The 18,488-nt window shown below is 37.5% G+C and overlaps 1 protein-coding gene across 2 annotated transcripts in view; it reads left to right on the forward strand.

Moving 5' to 3' along the window:
* The window catches only part of SYT1 (synaptotagmin 1), a 234,131-nt gene that overhangs the window by 64,163 nt on the left and 151,480 nt on the right, over nt 1-18,488 (forward strand). The window contains exons 2-5 of one of the 2 annotated variants that reach the window (XM_055395938.1): nt 59-243; nt 6,922-7,044; nt 11,739-11,906; nt 15,009-15,176. In XM_055395938.1, coding sequence (XP_055251913.1) covers nt 59-243; nt 6,922-7,044; nt 11,739-11,906; nt 15,009-15,176 — 644 coding nt within the window. The remainder of the gene's footprint in view (nt 1-58; nt 244-6,921; nt 7,045-11,738; nt 11,907-15,008; nt 15,177-18,488) is intronic. The other variant, XM_088836818.1, reaches the window with a different exon arrangement.

Raw genomic sequence — 18,488 nt, forward strand, 5'->3', positions numbered from 1 at the left:
TTTTGCATATGTAAATGCTTTATTATTAATAGTCTCTGCACATTTTTTTTTCTTTCAGTGCCACCATGGGCCTTAATTGCCATAGCCATAGTTGCGGTCCTTTTAGTCCTGACCTGCTGCTTTTGTATCTGTAAGAAATGCTTGTTCAAAAAGAAAAACAAGAAGAAGGGAAAGGAAAAGGGAGGGAAGAATGCCATTAACATGAAAGATGTGAAAGACTTGGGGAAGACCATGAAAGATCAGGTAACGCATTCATTCCGTATTTCTTCTTATATTATTTTATTAAAAATTTACGAATAGACAGTTTATTATTTCATGCCAAATGAAGACCTGAACAATATCCAGACACTTGCCAGTGTGGTAGAAATATTTTGCAATCCTTTCAGTCATTATTTAACATCCAAAGTACAATGGAAACAAGCGGTAGTTTTCCAATCTCCTAAGCATATACAGTTCTACCCTACTTGAAAGTAATTTGTTCTTCTCAGTCTATGGCATTCTCTAGGCAGTAATACTGAAGTGGGCAGCCATTCCCTTCTCCAGGGGAATCTTCCTGACCCAGGGACTGAACCTCTATCTCCTGCATTGAAGGCAGATTTTACCACCTGAGCCACCAGGGAGGTGGGTTCAGTTCCTGGGTTGGGAAAATCCCCTGGAGGAGGAAATGGCAACCCACTCCAGTATTCTTGCCTGGGAAAAACCCATGAGCAGAGGAGCCTGGTGGGCTACAGTCCATGGGGTCGCTAGAGTCAGACGTAACTTCGGAACTAAACCAGCAATCCACCACCAGGCATATAAAGCAAGAAAGGGCATCCATGACCATCAGGGCCATCGTGACAGGCCCAGCATACTGAAATGATGCCTAAATATTTTTATTACATCTCTGTAACCCATTATAAGTGGGTCTAGATTTCGAGAAACAGAATAAAGAGTATCTGTTCTCTCTTGGGCGGGACATCTTTTTAACTTTATCACTGTTCACAATCACCATTAAATACTGAGTCTTATTTATCACACATGATGAAAGCTACCATCCCTATGCAGTCATCCAGCTCAGTGATGAGTGCTTTAGGAACAATGAGTTATAGAAGAGAACAATGAGTTGGATCTAAAGAACAGGGTAGAATTTTAAGGCAAAACCCTTATTCTTCCACTTAAGGAGAGTTAGAGCCACAGTGCAGGTTATAGAATGCACCTACCTGAGTTATCTTCCCAAGTCGAAGGATTGCTCCTTGACACCAGCGGTCCCCAACCTTTCGGGCACCAGGGGACAGTTTTGTGGAAGACAGTTTTTCTATGGACGGGGATGAGGGGATGAGAAGGGTTCGGGCAGTACTGTGAGTAATGTGGAGCCGCAGATGAAGCTTTGCTCAGTAGCCACTCACCTCCTGCTCTGCGGCCCAGGCAGTGGCCCAGGGGTTGGAGACCCCTGCTTTACACCACTGTCTATTTTTCCTAGACTAGATGATTGGGTTGAGAATAAAGTCTACTATTAATAGTTATAATAATTAAATGCCCCTTCTTTTTTGGAATCATATTCATTTTGGAATATTTCTAAAGAACACTTATTTCATATAAAAAGTAAATGTAAAGATTTTTCAAAGATAATATTTTGAGTTACCACTGTTTCCCTTCAAATAAATCAAAATTTCTATTTATTCCCTAATAGCAACATACATAGGTAGTTTTATAAATTCTTCTTATAGTATTACTGTTAATTATACTCTTAAATATGTGTATCCCCTTAAGAATAATACAGTTAAGGAGGGCCTTTTTAGTACATTTTCATAGTTCTCCACACAGTCCGGACACTAATCCCTTTCCCCATCTTGAGTTTTAAACACTTTTCTCAAAGACACAGTAATATCTCTTGAAAACGATTTCACAAAGGCTAATTTTCGAACTTTTGCTTGGTTTTAGAGCTATAGAACAAACACAATACTTGCATTCCCATTCAGAGAGCTTCATTCTGAGCTCAGTATCAAAGGTTACGTTTTTCTCAGAGTTCCTAACCACAGGCAGAGGAGCCCAGGCCCTGATGTTCAGCCACAGAGGTCTAGGAAAGATTTTTCTTTATGGCTAATTTGTTACATAGAAACTGAAGTTTTAAATCATGTCTTGCTTATTTCATCATTTTGTGTAACCAGCCGGACTTGATAGATTTCTTTAGACAACATATTTGGGAGATGAAATGTAGTAACAATCTTCTAGATGGACATGGATGGTCTGAATAATTTGTATGTGAATTTCATCTGTATCTATGAAACAAACTGGAAATATAATACTATCATTTTCATATCTTCAATAAAATTCAAATGTCGTTTTCATGTATGCTAGAATTAAGAGTTAAAAACACTAAATAATGTTAAATGATTACTACAACGTTTCTTCCTAGGACAAGAAATTTGTATTTTCCTTTGTGGAATTTGTTCTGTAGAATGTAAGACTGTAATTTATAGCATAGTAGCGGTGTTTATTACCCCTGTTATGACATGGATAAATGACCAAGATCTCAAAAACAGTAAATACAGAGAACTGACGGTTAATTTTTCATTGCTCACCAAGTCTTCTGGATAAGAGTGAAGAGAAATGAGTCAGATAAGAAAATTCTAGGTGATCATTGACAGTTTATAGCTGTCTACTATTACAATATAGCATTTGGAATTTCAACAACTCAAAAGGTGTTTTTTAATCATTTTAAATAGATTATTTTGTCTACTAGGATTTTATAAGTCTTATTTTAACTTATGACCAATTAAATGTACAGAAAATATAATTTGAGCAAGTGAAAATAGGCCCCATTGGTAAACAGTTATATAATAATAGCTTATGCTACTTTTTAAGGAGATAAAAGTATCCAATCGATTTCTATCATTTTTTTTAAAAAAAGGATAAAGGATCAGAACAAAATGTACAGATTTTAAGATGCTATGTCACATGGTGATCATCTGATCATCCAAGTTCAAAATAGCATAAACAAGGTTAAATTATTTTTTACTTACATTTTCAAGCAATTTTAGACAAAATACTGACATGAACACGAGGAAAACAATAGTAATAGCCTATGGCTCTTCATATCTAGAAACTGCAGGTGTAAGAGGCATCTTAGATACACTTTCTTAAGCTATGTAAGCTCTAGGAGAAATCAGTACGTTTTTACCATTTCATTCCATATAAATTCAAAGCTCAATAATCATGACTATGTCTCTATGACAAGATTTTATAACCAAGGAAGAATTTTTAAATATTCTGCAATGACAACAAAATGGTGATGATAGGTAGTATTTTTATACAGCAAAGGATGTATATTTAAAGGTTTTTAATGGCTTGAAACTTAAAAGCACTAAAAACACAGAGGGGCAATATCAACTTGCAAAGTCAGAGGTCTGGAGAGGTCATTTCTCCATGGTTTTTACTAACGTGTGTGGATATTTAAATTTGTATTTCTTCCTTCTATGTCCTCCCTATCTGTGTTGTGTCTCATGACTGTTCGGGACTGTCCCTTGCGGTAGGTTTCCTCTCCTATTAGACACCCCTAAGTCAATGCTCAGACATTTAGTGGCCTGGCAGCTGGGGCTCCACAGCTGAGGGTGTACCATTCTGACACACATCAAAAGGCTGAACTAAATTGATTTTTTTTTAAGACAAAGGGTTCTCATTTTAAACATTACTAGTTGATTAAAAAGAACAGTATTAGAAAGCTCAAGTTTTAATTGATGGGCACAGAAAGAAAATTCAGTGTCTTATGCTCCCTTTTTAGTGTGCCTTATCAATTCCAAATCTGAACAGTTTAACTTAGCATGGACAAAGCACCTTCTGACAGTTTATCCAAGTACAGCTAAGCACCTTATGAATGTTGAATCAAGCCAGAAGCATATGCACTAAATTTTTGCAATTTAAAACAAAGTCTTTTTCCCAACACAGTTTTTTCTAGTACAGTTTATCAAACTCTGAGAAATTCTGGGCTTACATGCCTTATCCCCTGCATTTTGTTAGGGGTGGGGATAGGGACTATTGGTCTTTAGATATTATAATAACTACTGATTTAATAGTCTGAATTTAATGTAAAGGTACAGAAAATGTCTTGCTTAAGCTCAGCTTTTGGCACAAGAATAGACTTAATCACGTCGGAGATGAACAGTGACACTGAGAAATTATCAAAAATTTAGCCCTATTTCATGCAGAATAATTGCAGAGATGGTCTTGCACCTTTTATTAGAGTAAAAACCACTTAGGGACAAGGAGATTTAATATCTCAACTCTTTCAAATTACACTGAGCTGAAATATGATATGTAAATTGTCAGTTCTGAAAGAGAATTTGAAAAAGTATTTTAATCCATGAAACTTTTTATGGTTATGGTGGAATAGTGTGAAGATTTCTTTTTTTCAGGCAAAAATGTGCATTAAATAGTTTGCCATTCAAAAAGTTACAGTCTTATAGGAAGCAAATCACCTACATTGCCATTTTCTAAACACATCTTTTCACAGGGCGATAGACCTACACACAGCTGAGGTTTTGAAAAGGCAATGTGGGTTCACTGCCTCAAGTCCTCCAGTTAAACTTATTAGTCTTTTCTTGTCACTTTACTGTTATTTTTCTATTAGCAACACCTTCAAGCTAAAACGGAGAAGGCAATGGCACCCCACTCCAGTACTCTTGCCTGGAAAATCCCATGGATGGAGGAGCCTGGTAGGCTGTAGTCCATGGGGTCGCAAAGAGTCGGACATGACTGAACGCCTTCACTTCCACTTTTCACTTTCATGCATTGGAGAAGGAAATGGCAACCCACTCCAGTGTTCTTGCCTGGAGAATCCCAGGGACGGGGGAGCCTGGTGGGCTTCCGTCTATGGGGTCGCACAGAGTCAGACATGACTGAAGTGACTTAGCAGCAGCAGCAAGCTAAAAACTTAATTTTTTAATAATTATGTTGTTCTCCTTGGGCTATTGGTAAATCAACATTTTACTATTCAAGGAGACAACCAAGTATAAGCTTCCAAATAAAATGGGGTATGGCTAACCAGTTCTGAAAGGTTTCTGCACAGATGTAATAATGGAAATTTTCCAGTCATTGTAGGCTCCTGAAATTTTTCAGGAAGCACAAAATGGGAAGCATCTCTGACTACAGTTCAGCTCTCTGTTTATATGATATTTCTACCTGAATGAGTTCTAGTAAGATGATGCCAAGTCTGATTTTTAAGATCAAATTAGAGTTAGATAAGTAGGGCCAAATTGCACGGTCTTGTCAGTTCAGAGATTGAGGCTGCTATTCTGAGGCATCACTGCAGGTCTCTGTATAAATGGATAAGTGAACAAAAACCTTTGAGCAGAGAAAAAAGACTATGTAAGCTGGGTGGGAGGGGGGACATTGGTGGTAGACCTGTAGTCTAGTGACTGAAGCCTTTCTGAAGCCTGGTTATACTTCTTACATTTGAGTTCTACAAGAGTTCTCAGATTTAATTTGATCACAGACAAGAATTTAGATTTGTTTTACTTTGTCAGAGATATTAAGCAGCCCACCACTCATATGCCTTATCTGCAATTTTGTTAGATTCTTCAGTAACTAACACACACACACACAAGGAAACGAAAGTGCCATAATCAAAACCCAGGAGAGAATACTTGCCGGGTATAACAGCAGAAAGAGTGGGTCTCTATAGATATCAAAATGGCAAACAACAGAGCAGAAAAATCAGCAAAAGGTATGTTTTACAGGCAATCCCCAGAAGAAAAAATACAAATGGTTCATGTAAAGATTTTTAAAATTTTCAACCTCAATAGCGTTCAGGAAAATGTAACACTGTATCATTTTTCACTTTGAATAATAACTACTTATGGATTTCTAATTATCTTTTCTAATTCTTTAAAGCAGTGAGAATGCACACCCCTAGAAACAGAACTTTTAATTTTATAATCTTTACAGCCTATGACTTTTTTGAGTAAAATTTTTACACTTATTGGGAAAATACATTATATAATTTTTAATAAAAGGAATAGATGCATGAATTTTATGAAATTATGAGCTTTCTAGTATTTCCATTTACATCACACTTAAGTTTTAGGTTATAAGGAACATTCATCTGGTCCAAAGGTCCATCATCTGGTCCATCTCTGAGTTTTGAGAATTTTATGCCATGATTTTTGTTTGTTACCACAAAATTAGTTTTTATACAAAGTTCAGTTTGACAAAATTACAAATGTAATTCCTTTTACCTTTTGGTATCAAATAGACCCATAAGTCAATTTAATTCAGCCTAGCTTTCTGTGGAGCTGTTATAAAAATAAAACAGTAAACTTAAACTGGAACTGGAGTAAATTTTTCTCTAAACATGCATTTGCTGTTGGCATGTTTCTTTTTTCTTCTGTTTCCATAACCATTGTAAATGTATATGCAAAACATAGGAAATTACAATTTTCTGAGAATCACTTAGTAAACTATCTTTTTCATAGGAAGCAAGGCAAGAAAAGGCCACGCGTTTCATATAAATTACTCCACTGCATGTAACAAGGGTGTTTTACACGGTGCTTAGCATAGATCTCTTTAAACTACATGAATGTGAAAACTGGCCTGGTGAATAGCATGTTTATCACACCTCAGAAAGAAGCGATTTTATCAGAGTCAAATATAATACCAAGTTGACATTTTCTTTGCAACAACTTTACATGTTTTGCTTGCAATATTCTGAGGAGCTTTTTCCATTGCTTCCATGTTGCTTGCTGATTGGGGGGAAAATTCCTTGCACAAATGGAATTTTTAAAAATATGTCAGCAGCAGATGTGAATGTGTGTCAGACAAATGGAGATTCCCGCATTTCAGTGCTTGCTTCTGACAGCTTGGAAGTATTAACCACAGGTGCAGTGTCATTTGGGTTCAATGAAAATTCACTTGAATTCACATATGACCCCTTCCCTCTGCTTATAGGCCCTGAAGGATGATGATGCTGAAACCGGACTGACTGATGGTGAAGAGAAAGAAGAACCCAAAGAAGAGGAGAAACTGGGAAAACTTCAATACTCACTGGATTATGATTTCCAGAATAACCAGGTCTGAGGGGGGAAACGTCTTGTAATTCTATTACATTTTCTGAACTGTACCAGAAATTTCTGGTTGGTACCAGAAATTGAAACAAGATACTTCTTAAAACATTTCATTTGCTACAAGGGGAAAATGCAATTATCGAAGCTATTGATGAAATAATTTCTAAGCACAGGTGGTCCCCCACTTGCTAATTTAACTTCTGGTAATTAGAATCCACAGGGTTCAGCCGATTACATCTTCTATGGCACTTTCAGCAGGCAGGCAGAATACAAATTACCTTGAAGCCATCAGTCTGATTCTGAGAGTTCCTAGGCATAGATCTCTCAGTCTGAGCTACAATGATCTTCTTTGGAATTCATGGATTTAGCTCTGAATAGGGCAAGGAGCCTTCAAGTTAGACCATCAATTACGTCAAAGTTTAAAAAAAAAAAATTTATCTGCTTGATAAGGAATCAAGGATTCAAAAATCGGCTTTCCATGAGTTTCATTTCCTTCTGTGACACTGGGTAGAACTCCTAGCACAAATGAGTTAACAGCTCTAGAAAAGTAGAAAGACCAGCTAATTGACTTCGAGTGCCTTTGTACGCATCCCGAAAAGTAACAACAATATAAAAGTGAAGTGAGAGGGAATTCGCTCAGTCATGTCCGACTCTTTGCCACCCCATGGACTGTAGCCCTCCTGGGTCCTCCATCCATGGGATTTTCCAGGCAAGAATCCTGGAGTGGGTTGCCATTTCCTTCTCCAGGAGATCTTCCTAACCCAGGACTGAACCCAGGTCTCCCACATTGTAGGCTGACACTTTACCATCTGAGCCACCATAACAGTTATGTCAAAAACAGACCTTCTGGCTTTAAAAGTCATGAAGTGCCACCAAGATGAATGACAATATTAGCTAGTTTTTAACTCCCTGTTTTCATGGTAACCCAAAGATAAACGTTTAAAAAGAAAAATCTCTTTACCTAAAAAGACCTTCCAGGATCCATGACTTTGATGATGATATCCCTTTACCTTCTGAACTGTTCAAGAAATTTAAAAACTAGGTAAGAATTAACTGAATTAGAGATCAGGTTCTTAAGAATCTTTAAGACAGTTCTTTTTCCACTAGGGTAGCTTTAAATCTCTCTGGTTTGATCACTTCACTGATCTTTCAGGGTGGGAAAGAACTTGATAGATGTAAATACAGTTACTACCGAACTGTAGCATGTGTCAATTACGTCCAATTTGAGGATGGCAGAAAGTGAAGAGGAACTAAAAAGCCTCTTGCTGAAAGTGAAAGAGGAAAGTGTAAAGGTTGGCTTGAAGCTCAACATTCAGAAAACGAAGATCATGGCATCTGGTCCCATCACTTCATGGGAAATAGATGGGGAAACAGTGGGAACAGTGTCAGACTTTATTTTGGGGGGCTCCAAAATCACTGCAGATGCTGATTGCAGCCAGGAAATTAAAAGACGCTTACTCCTTGGAATGAAAGTTATGACCAACCTAGATAACATATTAAAAAGCAGAGACATTACTTTGCCAACCAAGGTCCGTCTAGTCAAGGCTATGGTTTTTCCCGTGGTCATGTATGGATGTGAGAGTTGGACTGTGAAGAAAGCTGGTCACCGAAGAATTGATGTTTTTGAACTGTGGTGCTGGAGAAGACTCTTGAGAGTCCCTTGGACTGCAAGGAGATCCAACCAGTCCATTCTAAAGGAGATCAGTCCTGGGTGTTCATTGGAAGGACTGATGCTAAAGCTGAAACTCCAATACTTTGGCCACCTCATGCGATGAGTTGACTCACTGGAAAAGACTCTGATTCTGGGAGGGATTGGGGGCGGGAGGAGAAGGGGACGACAGAGGATGAGATGGCTGAATGGCATCACCAACTCAATGGACATGAGTTTGAGTGAACTCCAGGAGTTGGTGATGAACAGGGAGGCCTGGCATGCTGTGATTCATGGGGTCGCAAAGAGTCAGACACAACTGAGCGACTGAACTGAACTGAACTGAAGTGATAAATAAATCAAACACCAAAAGTCAGCTTTGGTAACTAATGTCGAAAGTCAGTAATACTGTGAGCTCTAAGTAATGGCAGAAATTCTGGGCTTTATTTAGTTCAGATAACATCTTTACTTTTTGAAGTGTCCAGAGGATTCCTTACAAAGAATGTATTGATATGCATGGTCATATTATAAATAATTGCATTTAATTAGCTTCATTACAGTCCTAGCTCGTTATTTTATCCTACTTTCTAGAAAGCTGCCTGTTGGTTACAGATACAGCCTTGTAAGTATGGATTTATAAAGAATATAGGTATACTATTTCTACTTAAGTAAATAGGGCATTTGAGGTTGTTTTTATCATGTATACCATGATGTGATTATCAGGGGTTGGTTAAGAGCAAAACTGCCTATTATTTATAAATTCTAGGGAAGGTCAAGGTCAGCAAATGTTATCTTACAAAACATCTTTGGCAGAAATATAGACAGCTTCCCTTATGACTCAGCTGGTAAAGAATCCGCCTGCAATGTGGGAGACCTGGGTTCGATCCCTGGGTTGGGAAGATCCCCTGGAGAAGGGAACGGCTACCCACTCCAGTATTCTGGCCTGGAGAATTCCATGGACTGTATAGTCCATGGGGTTGCAAAGAGTCAGACACAACTGAGCGACTTTCACTCACTCACTCTCACTCAAACTGCTTTTATATATGCATCCAACATTTTTCTATAATTAATTCTACTTTCATATTTTTCAGTAGAAATCTAGGGGTAACTCATCCTGGTTAGTCATAATTTTGAAACTCCTACATTGGTTTTGAGTACTATAAGGATCATTTTATAAAGCAGTATTTTTAAGAATATAGCACTGGAATAAAAAGAATATAGAATTGAATTTTTTTTACTCAAACATGATGCAAATGTATTTATTCTTCTCTTTCTAGCAAACAAATTTTAGGAGGTATTTCATTCTGAGCATCTATAATAATCTACCTGATAAAATGTAATATTCTGCATTTATTTTTCTAAATGTTCTCAGCTAATCTGATTTATAAAATGATTTTTATGAGTCATGGAATATAAAGTCTGAGGATTTTTGTAGATAAGGCTGTAATCAAATATACACACTTGCTTACCAAAACTAAAAGACAATCCTTAAAGTCCCCTAAGAAGCTTTCACGGTGGAGAAAAATGTGATGTTTATCTCTCAAGCAGAAGCCAGAGGGGAGCTGGAAGAAGTAATTCCACCTCTTATCAACAAAATGCCTCCAAACCTTTCAAGTATAGATGATCAAGTTTAAAAGACTTTCTTTCCCTTCCCCAAAGAAAAAGTATTGCAAAAAGAGAGAAGGAGAGAATATAATCTCACTTATTCACATTGCTAACCAAAAGCAAATTCCAAATACCAACTTGGCAAACCAAGAGACAGTTTGCTTTACTAACCATGTCTTTATAAGCTTATGTCTATTTTAGCCATTCTTTGAACATCTGTCTACATTTTGTATACTTACAACCCAGCATTATTATTGCTACTGTTGTATAAAGTCACAAAGATACTGAAACATTAAAATGGAAACAACAATCTTTAAGGGTATTGGTCTAGATTAAAATTTGAGCCAATGGGCCAAAGTGCACTTATGCACACAGTGGATCAATTTTGTAGAAAGTTGCTGTGACTTTTTTTTTTTTTTTAAGAGGTGAATTGCTTTGTACCCTATTGGTTGAAAAAGGTACAGTCTCAAAATTTCAGACCCCATTTTAAGATGTGAACAGCTATACATTCTGCATTTTCTGAATGGTATATGCCTTGAATAACATTAAGAATCCACTTTTGTTACCCATATGAATCTAAACCAGTCTGTTGACACAGCATGACTGATGGCAGAGCATCAGAACAGTCCGCTCACACCTTCTGTTTCCTTTGCAAAAACATGAACAATGCCAGTCAACACTCACGTTCATAATAGGAAATAGGAATGTACCACTGAGAAAAAGCAGATGTAAAGAAATGCAGAGATTTCTGCTGTATTTGAATCAGACAGTCACTTAGCATTAAAACCATAACTGTAATCTCCCCTTCTTTTAGATGAAGCTGAAATTATTTTTCTTTGACCCTATGTCCTATATTTAAATACAGAATTTAATATATAATAATTATTTTACTCTAAATTAAAACAAGAAGTAGCTAGCACACAAGTAAAGGTCAAATAAGATAGAAATTTGAAGATCTTATTTTTATCTCAAAAAGCTATCCAATTTCTAAGAAATTTCTATTTAGCTGGTCTGAAGATTTGGTTCAAAATAAAATTTTCCTGCTTTATAATTACAGGCTTGTGATTGTTTAACAACTGATTTCCACTTACAAATCACACTCTGGTAAGAAAAATAATACACGAGGGCTTTTAGCAACTGGGAAGTTATTTGATTGCAACCCTTTTGCAAATATGAATTCCATATTTAAATGTAATCAGCAACCTTTTAAAAAGCCTCTTTTGTGTTTAAAACCAGGCTTCCTAGAGCCTGCATCTGTCATAATTGGGTTTCTAAAGTCTGGGTATATCATTTCATTTGCCTTCTGTGTTCAGCTTCTTAAGAGAATAGAAGTTTATCAAAAGCAAAGAAGAAAAGAGCAATCACAATATGCAGCCTTGTGAACAAATCAGTCTTTTCCAACATGTTCACCAATGCTGATGTTGGCCGTCTTCTGCCTCTCATTTCAGCTGCTGGTAGGAATCATCCAGGCTGCTGAGCTGCCCGCCTTGGACATGGGGGGCACCTCTGATCCCTATGTGAAGGTGTTTCTGCTGCCCGATAAAAAGAAGAAATTTGAGACAAAAGTCCACCGAAAGACCCTTAATCCTGTCTTCAACGAGCAATTTACTTTCAAGGTATTTTGTGTGTGTGTATTTACTGTTGAACATTTTCTCTGTTGTTTTAGATAACAGACCAGTCTCATCCTGACACATACAGATACAAGAACATGACCACTTTCAGAGACTCACAAGTGATTCTACTCAGAATATTCATAATTCTTATTTTCAATGTAATGAGGACTCTATTATGCATTTAAATTTGATCCACACAGGATTCAGCTCAGCTATTTCAGAATAGAGTGTGGACTGGCATAGAAGGATGTCATTCGTGTCCAAAAAGTAAGTTCAGCTTCCAGTGTGTCCATGGACCTGAACATTTCCCCCTCTCTAAAATAAAGCCAAAAGATTATAGACTTTTCCCAGGTTTCCAAGTTTCGAAAACCAATCACAGCCACAGAGTAAAGTAAGCTATCCAACATTATTTCAAATGGTACAAATAGGTATCACTCTCATTGCAAAATTCTTTGTGTACAGGGCCAATTTGAGTATTTGAAAACACTCTAAATCCATAAATAAAAAGAGTAAGAGACTTTTTTTTTCCATCTCTAGCATTTTTCCTTTCCTCTTGGCTCTTCCCTGGTGTTCTTCATCTTGTTGAGACACCTCAATTAACAAACGATAGCAAAGAGGAATTCTGGCCCCAGAATAACTCAACAGGAAAAGGTGCCTGGCGGGCGTCAGACATATCCATATGTACAAGTTCTGTAGTTCTCCACCTGAAGTCATACATAAAAACAGTCTCTTGGTTGATATCTTTAACGTGAAATTTTTTAATGCGTTTCTTAAAACAATACATGTCTGTGACTATGCCAGCAGGCAGATTTGAATCACTCATCTGCCAGCCAGCCTTAGCGAATGCACACACTGCATGTCAGCAGACATCGTGGTATGAAACAAATGGACGAAACTTCAGGTGTGAGTCATTCTCATGAACCTTGCTTCTAGTTTTCTAAATGAGTACTGACTTTCAATTCACTCTAAAATTTGAGTTTGTAAGACAAGCTAAATCCCTCATGTATTGTCAGCAATCCTATTTAAAGTCTACACTTTTCTAAACCAAGACAGTTAATGTAGAGTAGCTCTAGAAACATTCTGAAACTACTCAGTTTAAGAAAAACTAATCATTGGGATCAACATGTCATAGAACGTACAATGAAAACAAAACAAAAATATTGCAAAAGGTAATCACAATCATTCTATTTGACTCTGTGTGGATCTGAATTTAGGTCAGTAGTTTCTAGCCACCATTTAGCCAGCACATTCTTAAATTATTTGAAATATTATGGGACTTTGTTTTGAATTATCTATAAGCTATTTCTTTTTTAAAATGTTTGTACTGCTAATAATTTCTGGTAATGTCTATAACTTCAAGAATTATAATCATTGGGGATTTTGAAATTGCCTATAAAATTTAATCAGGTTCCATTTCATTTTAGGAGAGTTGATCACGTCATAAATCAAGCCAAAGTACAATATACTTTCATACATTTAAAAAATACACCACTGTTTCTATAGAACTAGCCAGTTTCTCCTTTTAGGCCTTGTAGATTATGCATCTTAAATGGAAACAAAATAGTTTAAAGGGAATTTGCTTTAAAATTGAGTTCGAATCCACTGAAAATGAACTTGACATGCCCCAAATGAAATGCTCCTTTTCTCCACAACAAACGCCCACTTGAAAGAGCTACTTATCATTCGAACAATAAATATTTATTAAGTACCTGCTGTGTGCCAGCACTTGCTAAATGCTTTACACGTATTCATTTGGCCTCAGCCAACTCCTGTGAAATAGACACTATTATCATCATTCTAGGTTTATATACTTGTCCCAGGCCCTTCAGCTGGAAGACAGGGAAATCCAGGCTTGGACCTGTCTGACCTCCAACTCAGGTTTTTGACTAATGTCATTTCATACAATCACCAACAAATCTAGACAAATTTCAGAAATAAGATGCAATTTTCAAGAGTTCATCCCTACTCTAAAATTAATTTCTTTCTTTCAAAGTCATCTCTTTGGAAGGGTTTACTTTTTCATTCTAAAGTGGAAAATGGGTTGTGCCTAGTTTTTAATCATAGTATTTTAACCCAATTCCTAATAGATGACAAATGATAGAAAACAAAAGCTCTTTGGAAAAAAACAAAATTTCTTGTATATATGCGGTCAAAAATTCTTCCTTCTCCTTTCCTTCTTAATATACAGAATTAATTGAGAAATGTTTGCTGGAGCATAAGACAACTATTTACACTGATAAAATAATAACAAGTGTCTGAAAATTGATGAAACCTTCAATACAAGTCTAAACAATTTCTTAATTAGGCATTTCTTCCCAGTTACTGAAGTGTAGCTTACTTGGAATTGCCCTGCTTTCTCTGAATATTAAAAATGTCACTAATAAATATCCCAGCCCGTAGCATCTGTCCCAGATATTTTTGAACAGCTGGAGAATTCATCAGTTTTTGGCCTTTTGCCTCTGCTCATCCTAAATAGTGTCATTCCTAAGAATGAACTTCAAGATCTAGATTATAATGAATCTGATATTCAAAACATCAATTTTCTAGTCAGCTCCTGTCAATCAGTAAATTATTTCAAGGAATAGAGGAGGCACCTTGTGAATTTCATTCCAATCCTTACAGACTCCTAGCATGTCTTCTCATTAAGCACTGCTTCATTAAACTATGGCATCCAAATGGCCTCAAAGAGTTAATAGAACTTTTGAAACAACTACCCCTGAGTAAGTTGTCCCCTGACAATATAACTTCACAATAATAGCAAAACATTCGGGAAGAAAAAGTTCCTTATATAGTCAAGTGCAATCAGCTGGGTTTATTCCTGTTTTACTCTTGAAGTATTTCTAGCATGACTAATAGCAGGAGTCATTATTATTAACACTAACAGCTTCTAGAACTTTGTGAGAAAGTGATAAAGCCCTCACTTTCACCCAAGTAATTTAAACCCCAAGTAGTTAGTCAAACGAGTCAATTTAAGGGGAAAAAAAGCGCTACTTTTCTCCCTGTTCTGTTTATCCAACATAAATATTAAAATTAAACACTATGAAAAGTAGTATATTTTAAGCATTTTTTGTCACCAGATATTTTATTCTGGTCTTTTTTATTTAGGTGCCATATTCGGAATTGGGTGGCAAAACTCTGGTGATGGCTGTCTATGATTTTGATCGCTTCTCTAAGCATGACATCATTGGGGAATTTAAAGTCCCCATGAACACGGTGGATTTCGGTCACGTAACTGAGGAGTGGCGTGATCTGCAAAGTGCAGAGAAGGAAGAGGTAAGAAAAACATTAGCATTTCTAATATGACAAGCTGGACTTGCCAGTTGCTACTCTCAAACTAACCTACTGAGAGATGCTGGGCTGGTGTGAGTAATGTGGGCCTCCAGCTGCTGACAGCTGGCAAAACAGGGTCAGGGGATTGCATAACCTCGTTTAAAAGTATGCAGGTCTGCTGATGATGATGCTGTTAAGTCACTTCAGTCGTGTCCAACTCTGTGTGACCCCACAGACGGCAGCCCACCAGGCTCCCCCCGTCCCCGGGATTCTCCAGGCAAGAACACTGGAGTGGGTTGCTGTTTCCTTCTCCAATGTGTGAAAGTGAAAAGGGAAAGTGAAGTTGCTCAGTCATGTCTGACTCGTAGTAGTGACCCCATGGACTGCAGCCTACCAGGCTCCTCTGTCCATGGGATTTTCTAGACAAGAATACTGGATGAATCTTATTTGAAGGAAAATAGAGATTCGTGCAGGTCTTGGATCATTCCCTGGAGCCAGACACACTTACACTCCCTGCTTCTTTAAAAAGACAGTGAAAAAGTCATCTTATCCTTTGTACTTTTCTACGAAGATTTTTTTTTTCTACATAGGTTATGTAGCTATTAAATAGAAATGAAATGGCACTTTTTCGTTGATTATTTCTGCATATCACAGACAGGTCATTGTTTCTCCTAAAAATTTCAGAGCACCATGAGTAAAGCATCAAATAAAATTCACAAAGGTAGATAGATATTAAATCCATTTTTTAATTGACTCAACACTTTTATAGTGTTCTTCACATTGTTTTTCCCCAGTTTTAATAGGTTAGCCCAGGATTTTTCTGTGATTTAAAAACGGGAAATTCAATATCCTTAGTGCATTTAAATTTCTCTATGATTATGCTCTGCCAGTCTAACACTAGCGTTTTTCTCTGCTAGTGTCTCAACAGGCCAATACGAGAAAAGCAAACAACTCTTAGCTTCCCTTAATTGCTAAAGCAACTCCTTTCCCAACCATTTTTTTGTTCCTAACGAGAAAAGCAAACAACTCTTAGCTTCCCTTAATTGCTAAAGCAACTCCTTTCCCAACCATTTTTTTGTTCCTAACATAGTCTATAATTACCCGAGGGATTTCAACTGCCTTTGTCATTTAGGATCCCTAGACCCCATGGATTTTGTAAGGTTTGGTCACTTTGGAGTCAGCAGGGAAATCAGAAAGTAAGCCAAGCCTTCAGAGAAACTCAGCCAAGACCATTACCTGGGAATCCTTTCGATCTAAGGTTTTCTGTGACCATTATCATTACTCAGTGAGGTTTTAGAACAGTTTGTTTGCTACCATTCTGAAACTGAATTTTATTAGTGCTCTAAAATTATTTCTTGGTTGTACAAAAGAAGTCAAATTAAGTTCTGCTTTTTCTTTGAAAGGAAATATACATAACTTACCCAAAGAAGTTAGTCAAAATTAGATTCCTGGATACTGAAATACATTGAGCTCCACTGTAGATAGAACCACCCAAGGATAATATTGAATTTTTAAGTTTTATAACTTTCATAAGTTGTTCTTCCAGATGAGTAGACCAATATCTATTTTCATATCCAATATATTGTGTGAAAAATATTTACTCACTTGATCATAATGTTTCTAATCATTTAACAAAGTAGTGAGCTGTTTCATTGAATTTTTATCTTTCATTGGCATATTTGACTTTGTGTAAATTCCTTGTTCAATTCAGTCACTCAGTTGTGTCTGACTCTTTGCGACCCCATGAACTGCAGCAAGCCACGCCTCCCTGTCCACCACCAACTCCCGGATTTTACTCAAACTTATGTCCATTGAGTCGGTGATGCCATCCAACCATCTCATTCTCTGTCATCTCCTTGTCCTCCTGCCCTCAATCTTTCCCAGCATCAGAGTTTTTTTCCAATGAGTCAGTTCTTCACATCAGGTGGCCAAACTATTGGAGTTTCAGCTTCAGCATCAGTCCTTCCAATGAATATTCAGGACTGATTTCCTTTAGGATGGACTGGTTGGATCTCCTTGCAGTCCAAGGGACTCTCAAGAGTCTTCTCCAACACCACAGTTCAAAAACATCAATTCTTTGGCGCTCAGCTTTCTTTATAGTCCAACTCTCACATCCATACATGACTACTAGAAAAACCACAGCTTTGACTAGACAGACCTTTGTTAGCAAAGTAATGTTTCTGCTTTTTAACATGCTGTCTAAGTTGATCACAACTTTTCTTCCAAGGAGCAAGCGTCTTTTAATTTCATGGCTGCAGTATCTGCAGTGATTTTGGAGCCCAAGAAAATAAAGTCTGTCACTGTTTCTCCAATGATTTGCCATGAAGTGAAGGGACCAGATGCCATGATCTTAAGTTTTCTGAATGCTGAGTTTTAAGCCTACTTTTTCACTCTCCTCTTTCACTTTCATCAAGAGGCTCTTTAGTCCTTCTTCCCTTTCTGCCATAAGGGTGGTGTCATCTGCATATCTGAGGTTATTGATATTTCTCCCCGCAATCTTGATTCCAGTTTGTGCTTCTTCCAGCCCAGTGTTCCTCATGATGTACTCTGCATATAAGTTAAATAAGCAGGGTGGCAATATACAGCCTTGACGTACTCCTTTTCCTATTTGGAACCAGTCTGTTGTTCCATGTCCAATTCTAACTGTTGCTTCCTGACCTGCATACAGATTTCTCAAGAGGCAGGTCAGGCGGTCTGGTATTCCCATCTCTTGAAGAATTTTTCAGAGTTTGTTGTGGCCACACAATCAAAGACTTTGGCATAGTCAGTAAAGCAGAAGTATATATTTTTCTGGAACTCTCTTGCTTTTTCAATGATCCAGTGGATATTGGCAAATTTGATCTCTGGTTCCTCTGCCTTTTCTAAATCCAGCTTGAACACTTGGAAGTTCATGGTTCACATACGGTTCATGTAAACTCCTTGTGGCCAGGGCTAAAATGGGACCATTAGTACTCATTAGCTGGTAGGCTCTTGTTAACTGATTATTGGTTGGCTGTTTGGTGAGTCCCAGAGGTGACCCCAGAGAAGGCAATGGCACCCCACTCAAGTACTCTTGCCTGGAAAATCCCTTGGATGGAGGAACCTGGTGGGCTGCAGTCCATGGGGTCGCACAGAGTCGGATACGACTGAAGCGACTTAGCAGCAGCAGCAGCAGAGGTGACCCACTTGTGCTTCACAAGTCACCTGTCCAGAGCGCATGGCTCATGTCTCTTCCCTCTACCTGGTCATGTCAAGTGATATGGGATTCCAAGACCATACCCCACCAGGTCTCTGAAAAATTGGTAAATACTTTTGTGTGAATCAGGAAATGTAAGC

This window comes from Moschus berezovskii, chromosome 6 (assembly GCF_049115385.1).
Source record: "Moschus berezovskii isolate FMDL1 chromosome 6, NW_MosBer_1.0, whole genome shotgun sequence".
Taxonomy (NCBI): domain Eukaryota; kingdom Metazoa; phylum Chordata; class Mammalia; order Artiodactyla; family Moschidae; genus Moschus; species Moschus berezovskii.